Consider the following 7513-nt stretch of genomic DNA (forward strand, 5'->3'; position numbering starts at 1 on the left):
CTTTCTTTTCATGTGAGGCGGCGTAGCGAGCGTCCCCGACGGCGCTGCAGCCTCTGAGTGCTGATTAAGGATGAAGAGAGCAGTGCTTTCTTTGTTCTGCCCCCAGGGGGGCGCTTACTGAGGAGGGGGCAGATATGAAAGACATTGAGGTCAGGGAGGAGGAGGAGGAGGAGGAGAGTGATGGCACGGCAACGGACCAGGGAGCTTTACAGGACGTAAACCTGGACCGTCACCAATGGACAGGCACACAGCAGGTCCTAAGGGGGGAGGGGGGGGGGGTCAACACATCAGCCAGTTTACACACACACACACACACACACACACACACACACACACACACAACTGTAAAACACACGAAGTGAAAATATTTGACGACCGAACGATGAAGAGCTGTCAGTAAAATCCCCCCAAAGTGGTGAGGCACATGCACTGGGCACACACACACTGACCTGTCAGGGGTCACCTGCTGATCTGGGATCCGCCTGAATGCTGGAATCAGCTGACTGCAAACGTTACAGGTGTTCGGGCCTGCAGTGAGGACCAACAGTCTGAGCCTCAGCGTGTTTCTGAGTATTTCCTGAACAGTTGTGTGTTTGTGCGTATTTACAGCTCGTCTGCAGCGGTGCTCGTGAGCGGCGAGCATGCTTCGTGTTCAGTGTCCGACACATTTCAGTAAATTGACAGCATCTCTGTCTCTGAATAAAAACCTTACCAACATGAAACACTCAGCTGTGACGGCAGACACACATGCACACAGACACACACAAACACAGCAGAGTGTGCATGACCTCTGCTGATGTTGGATCGCATGTGGAGGCGAGGTTTATCAGAGCTCGCCTTCAGCGTTCGCCACATAATCCACAAAAACCTCCATCAGCCGCACACTGCTACGTCCACACATCTATGAGGCTGAAACCACCAGGTCCACCTTCTGGTCCTGTTCCAGATCCTGGTTCAAGTTCAGGTCCAGGCTCTGCTCTGTGTTTGTGTCACAGATGCTGCTTTAAAGCGGCTCCTGCACCGCCGGCACAATGACACGGCTGTGAGACATGTGGCATGAATGGTGCAGCAGGCAGCCTGACACGGCTGCAGGGGGGGTCGTCCCCCCCCCCCCCCCACCCACACACACAGAGTCGTTGCTGCCGGCAGCTCGGCTGTGCAGGAATCCTCAACTCACACAGACAGACTTGGACTCAAACCTGTGATTTCTTCACCACATCAGCTCCGTTTAAATTTAAACGTGTCCCAAAAACAAAGCCATGCGCACTTTTATGACATGTGACCTCCTCCTTCTCCTCCTTCTGAGGAGAAGAAACCACGGAGACTCCGAGAAAAACCAGCGGGACAAACAGCTGCAGCCTCACAGCTGGATGGGACAGCCAGAGGTGGAGGAGGCCCTTCAGATCCTCTTACACCCCCCCCCCCCCCCCCCCCCCAACCGTCACCGTGACCTCCAGTCCATCAACAACAACCCACCCACCCCCCAGGGCCCCGAGAGGAGGAGACGAGCCACATCCAGAGACGGGGACAAACCACAGCAGCGTGAAAACACAGGAGACAAAATATTTCGTTGTACTATTGTACATGTATGTATATATATATACACACACATACACTGTGCATGACCGTGCAGAGACAGTAAACAGTTATCTTGTATCTCATCTAATGAAAACAAATGATTTGATTTTCCCGGATTTTGCGTTTGTGAGGCTCAAACGTGTTTCGAGGAAATTAAAGTTTAAATGTTTCAACCAAAATTCACAAAGTGTGACACAAAAACTCAAACAGCCCAAACTCTCTTTCACTTCCGGTCCCTCTCACCTGTCCGTTTGTTTGTTTTCACATAAAATAAACAAACATGGAAATGAACTCCACGGCTCAGCGCGGACCCGCAGGTCTGCGCGCGGGTAACGGTCCTCGTGCCCGGCAGAGCGCAGACCTCCGCCCCGCCCGGAGCAGCGCCTCCCGGTCCCGTCAAAAAGTTTGAGGCCGGCGGGACGCGCCGTGTCCGGGGCCGTGACAATGTGTGAGTCAGTGTGTGAGTCGGTGTGTGTATTCGTACCGTTCTTCCTCCGGGGGTTGGCCTGTTTTCGCCTCTTGCAGCGGGGACCCTCCGCCATGATCTCCGGCTTCATTGATCACTGAGTCCGCGACTCCTGCTGCTCCTGCTGACGGCGGCACAACACACAGTAAATCCCGGAGCAGCAGCTCCTCGCGGACCTCGCGCTCACACTAACGTGCGCACACTTTGCGCTTACTTTCTGGGAGTTTGCGCACCTCCGCCCCGCGTGCCCGTCCGCCTGATCTGAGCGGAGTGTGTGCCGCTGTGACAGAGGAGGAGGAGACACACACACACACACACAAACACACACACACACACACACACACACACACACACACACACACACACACACACACACACACACCGACTAACACTGATACTGACACACAAGTCAAACATACACTCTCGGTCCCTCCTCCTGTCAGTGAACTTGTTGATTTTAGGTGTAAAATTAAAACCAATCACTCATCGATACATGATCGATATTAGAGTATCAGGCCGAGAGCGCGCTTATATAAGCTCAACATTCAGGCCTGCAGTTGTATAATCGTGCGCGCGCAGGTCAACATTTCCCATCTCATCCGGAGCGAGAGCGGGGAGCGGAGCGCAGGCACGCCGGGAACGACCTCATCCTCCCCGGCCAGCCTGCCTCCATCCACCCGCTCCCGGCCCCGGAGTGCAGGCTCAACACCTGCATCCGGATAATACCTGGTGGCGGGAGCGCGCCCGCCTGCGCTCACCTGTCCGGACAGGTAGAGCAGGCAGGTGAGCAGAGCGCATTGATTGGAGGAGAGGAGGAACGGCCACCTACCGGCAGGCTGCTCGGTTCCGGGAGGAGGCGGCAGGGAGGCAGGAGAGCCTCCCGCAGAGCGCTACCAGAGTCCGGCCACAGAGTCCCGCTGAGTCGAAGCGGAGAGTCCGGGCTGCGGGTCGGGCTGCTCCGGTGTGCGCGTGCTCCTCCCGCCGTCACCGATTTTCTGTCCGCATCACAAACAGCGCGAGAGCCTCGGCAGCACGCGCCACCTATCTGCGCGAGGAGGAATAATGACCCCCCCCCCCCCCCCCAACACACACACACACACACACACACACACACACACACACACACACACTTTAATTTGCAGGTTCCTGTGTCCATACGCGCTCACCTGAGCCTGCACCTGATTGGCTCACAGGTAGATTACCTGGACAGGTGAAGTCGCTATATGCAGAGGCACGCGCTGCGCTCACTGAGCTGCAGATCACAAGCACGCGCAGACTGTTCCGAACTCCGCAGGTGTTTCTCACGTGGAACAGTGGTCACGTGGTTCTTTTTTAGTTTGACCAACAGATGAAAGAAGCTGACGTTACATTTCAACAATGAAAAAAAAACTAATAAACTTTGTTAATAAAATATTATTTAAATTCGTAAAATCATATTTTAAAAAAGTTTTGACTTCAAAGAAAGAAAATCTAAAAATACGTTTATAACGATAATAAAATATGTCTTTTATTTTAATACCGGTAAAAATATGCTAAATTCAACATGAAATATATTTGTATACATTTATATTATCTGGTAAAAATGCACTTACTTTATTTAAAAGAGATGAAAATGCAACTGAATAAACATGTAAACATTTTGTTTACAGTTGTTAAAAGAATCATAAAAAAGCAAAAATAGAAAAGAAATAAAAACAGAACTGAATGATTCTTTATCATCATCATCGTCGTTGTCCTGCAGCTCCACCAGAAATCCATCCGCAATCTTTGTGCTCAACACACACACAGTCGTGTTTTCATATCCTTGTGGGGCATTGACACAATGCTTACCCTAACCATCAAAAAAGACCCCTAATTCTTAGCCTAAACCAAACCATAACTGTAACTCTGTCACTAAAACCACATTTTAAGCCTTAAAATGACCTTCAAACTTTGTCCCCATAAGGGCTGCTGGTCCCCACAAGTATAGGAGCATGCCGGTGTTTGGTCCTCACACAGATGTCTAAACACACATACACACACACACACTCTCTCCCGTGACCCCCCCACCCACCTGATCCTGATCATCTGCCTGTTCCTGCAGGTGAACTTTGACCTTTCCTTTCTTGTCCAGCACAATCACCCATGTGATGGGTGGGAGGCGGAGTCACACAGGTGGGTGATAATCTGTGATGAGAAGTGGATTACCTCAGTTTGTGGTTTGAGTATGGGTGGGGGTGGGGGTATTAAAGGGGTATTACACTAATCACAGTTGTAAATGTCCCATTAGGCTTACAGCAGGAGCGTGGTCACATCTGGCTTCAGTTATCATCTGCAGCTGCATGGCAGCGAGAACAGGTGAACATCAGGTCATGTGACCTGTTAAAGGTTTGAGTCGTTTGTTCTGTACATAAAAACCTGCGGTGCTTAAAGTGAGGCACGCGGGCCCCCAGGGGCCCTGAGGGAGGTGTAAGTCAACCTGTGGCTAAAGACAGACTTCCTGATTTCCTGAGTTCCTCAATGCAGACAGGATAACTTCCTGGGAAGTGTCTGGACCTCTCTAACTCTCTGTCCTCCAATAGTCATTGTTATGAATATAGTTACAGCTATACTTACAGGTGCATCTGCATAGTTACAGTTACATCTACAGTTATAGTTAAAACTGTAACTGTTCAGATAAAATGTAACTATTCACATACAACTGCAACTATAACTGTAAGTATAACTGTAACTATAGCTGTAACTGTAGATGTAACCGTATATACAGTTATAGTTACATCTACAGTTACATTTACATTTACAGTTATATAGTTACAGTTGCATCTGCATAGTTACAGTTATAGTTACACTTTTATCTAAAGTCATAGTTACATCTACAGTTGCATTTAGAGTTATGCTGTTAGTTATAGTTCTATAAATATATATACATACATTCTAGTTACAGTTACATTTACAGTTATAGTTACAGTTACATTTACAGTTATAGCTACAGTTACAGTTACATCTACAATTATATTTACAGTTGCAGATACTGTTATAGTTACAGATAGGAACAGGAGGCAAATCCAGAAACACAGAGCGTTACAAGGAAGCGTTATGTTGTTCCTAGAGTATTTAAAAGTAGAATGGGAGGCAGAGCCTTCAGTTTTCAGGCCCCTCTTCTGTGGAACCAGCTTCCAGTTTGGATTCAGGAGACAGACACTATTTCTACTTTCAAGATTAGGCTTCAAACTTTCCTTTTTGCTAAAGCATATAGTTAGGGCTGGACCAGGTGACCCTGGATCCTCCCTTAGTTATGCTGCAATAGACGTAGGCTGCCGGGGATTCCCATGATGCATTGAGTTTTTCCTTTCCAGTCACCTTTCTCACTCACTATGTGTTAACAGACCTCTCTGCATTGAATCATATCTGTTATTAATCTCTGTCTCTCTTCCACAGGGTGTCTTTATCCTGTCTTCCTTCTCTCACCCCAACCAATCACAGCAGATGGCCCCGCCCCTCCTTGAGCCTGGTTCTGCCGGAGGTTTCTTCCTATTAAAAGGGAGTTTTTCCTTCCCACTGTCCCCAAAGTGCTGCTCATAGGGGTTCATATGATTGTTGGGTTTTTCTCTGTATCTATTATTGTACGATCTACTGTACAATATAAAGCACCTTGAGGCGACTGTTGTTGTGTTTTGGCGCTGTATAAATAAAATAAAATTGAATTGAATTGAATTGAAGACTTGAAGCGAATGATGAGGTGAACTCAGTCAGACAATAACAAGGGTTACAGGAAGTAAAAACTATAAAACACACGAGGAGTTAACCTTCCAAACCTCTGATATCTAACGTGTACAGCATCAAACATCAGTCCCATTAATCCCTGAGCAGGTTTACAGATGGACCTCCTCTGTCTGGGCTCCAACCTTCATCACTGTAGCCTCCTCTCCTACTTTGTCCTCCCAAGTAAAAGCTGCAGAGCTTTTCAGACGCTTTGACTTTCAATTAGCATGAGCGGCTCAGCAGGAGCCTGCAGGAGGATTAACTTGTACCTGTGAAAAGCCCGGCAGGTAGACAGAGCGCCAGGCTGTGGTGAAGGAGAAGGAGAGTCTTATTGCTCCTCTTTAATACCAGCAGAGTGAGCAGGATGAAGGATGTGCAGGCTCAGGTCCTCATTTCACCTCTGCACACTGTAAGAAACCTTTCATCAGATACAGTAAAGGTCAAAGTTCAGGTGTGTCCACACAGAAAATATCCAGGAGTTGCTTAGAGAAGCTGTGGGATGTCTGGAAGTATCTCTTTAAAAAGCTGCCACCTGAGACCTGGAGAACAGGAAGAGCAGGTATGGATGGATAACTGACCACAGCAAAGGCAGCTGAAGCTGTTAAGGAAAAATACATTTTCTAGTGCTTATTTGCTGTGTATTTTGTTTTATGTATTTTAATAACAGGCCTGTATACAAGAAGGGCAGCTTTGAATCACAAACTGTGTCCGAGGTTGTAAACTGCTTAGCCAGACTGAGACTGTGCAGAACAGTTCAGCTGAGTCATGGCGCTACAACAATCAGCCAATCACCGTGTTCCATCTTCATGTCACTGTGCACCCAAAGCACATCTGTGAGACCAACATCTGGACTCTCATTTCAGCCCTCTGCTCCACTCATCTTCACACAGACTTTCTATTCTATTTTAGTCTACTGACTTCTATTGTGTTTCTTCTTTGACCTTTGACCCCCACGTGGGGTAAATATTTCTACCTTAATCATGTGATACAGACAGATCTTTGAATCCCCCTCTCATCTGCAGGCACACCATCACAGTCCTGAACTTACACTGACTCAGTGTACATCTGAGTCAGTGTAAGCTTCAGCTGCCCATGGAAACCTGATGTGAGCACGAACACGAAACACCTGCACTGTTTAATCATCATGTGTTTGCCTTCACAACGGTGTGAGGTCATTAGGAGCTGTGAGGTCATCAGACAGGTTAAAACCAGTGACTGTGGAGAACATGGATGATCTAACAGCATTTATGTTACAAAACAACGACCGACTGTTTCAAACAGACAGCCTGAGGTGTTCTTCAGTAAACTGGACTACCCGACGTCCTTAGCTAGCTAACCAAGATGAGCACTCGGCTATTCGGAAACTCGTTTTGTAAAGTGCGTTTAGCTAATCCGAGCAGGTGAATGAATTCACCCTGACTAAGGAAATGAAGAGAAACGCCCCGGGCCGCTCAGTTACTAACTAACTACCGTTACTGTACTTTTAGACTGTAAGAGCAACAGGACTCTGCTTCAGCTCCTGTGCAGAGCTGATTATTAAATATATGCAAACAGCAGCATGTTTTCTGTCTCCTGTCACATCTGTAAGGACAGAAAGACCAATTTCTTTTAAAAAGTAACCCCTTATTAGTCACGAACTATGGATTAAAATAGCAAAGCCCAATATTTATGTACTGAACTTTTACTCATATACTACATATACCCAGGAAGCAGGTCACACACTGCTGA

At 47.6% G+C, this 7513-nt stretch overlaps 1 protein-coding gene across 4 annotated transcripts in view; it reads right to left on the reverse strand.

Moving 5' to 3' along the window:
- zeb2a (zinc finger E-box binding homeobox 2a) overlaps positions 1–3030 on the reverse strand; it is a 40421-nt gene extending 37391 nt beyond the window's left edge. For 3 of the 4 annotated variants that reach the window (XM_085434873.1, XM_085434872.1, XM_085434870.1), the window contains exon 1: positions 2063–2335. In XM_085434873.1, the coding sequence (XP_085290999.1) occupies positions 2063–2135 (73 nt within the window). In that variant the 5' untranslated portion in view covers positions 2136–2335. Of the gene's footprint in view, positions 1–2062; positions 2336–2873 lie in introns of those variants that run through there. The other variant, XM_085434871.1, reaches the window with a different exon arrangement.
- Between the last annotated feature and the right edge of the window lie 4483 nt (positions 3031–7513).

The sequence above is a fragment of the Copadichromis virginalis genome, linkage group LG16 (assembly GCF_057382275.1).
Source record: "Copadichromis virginalis isolate Kocher_CV1m ecotype Utaka linkage group LG16, C_Virginalis_male_GT1.1, whole genome shotgun sequence".
NCBI classification, from domain to species: Eukaryota; Metazoa; Chordata; class Actinopteri; order Cichliformes; family Cichlidae; genus Copadichromis; species Copadichromis virginalis.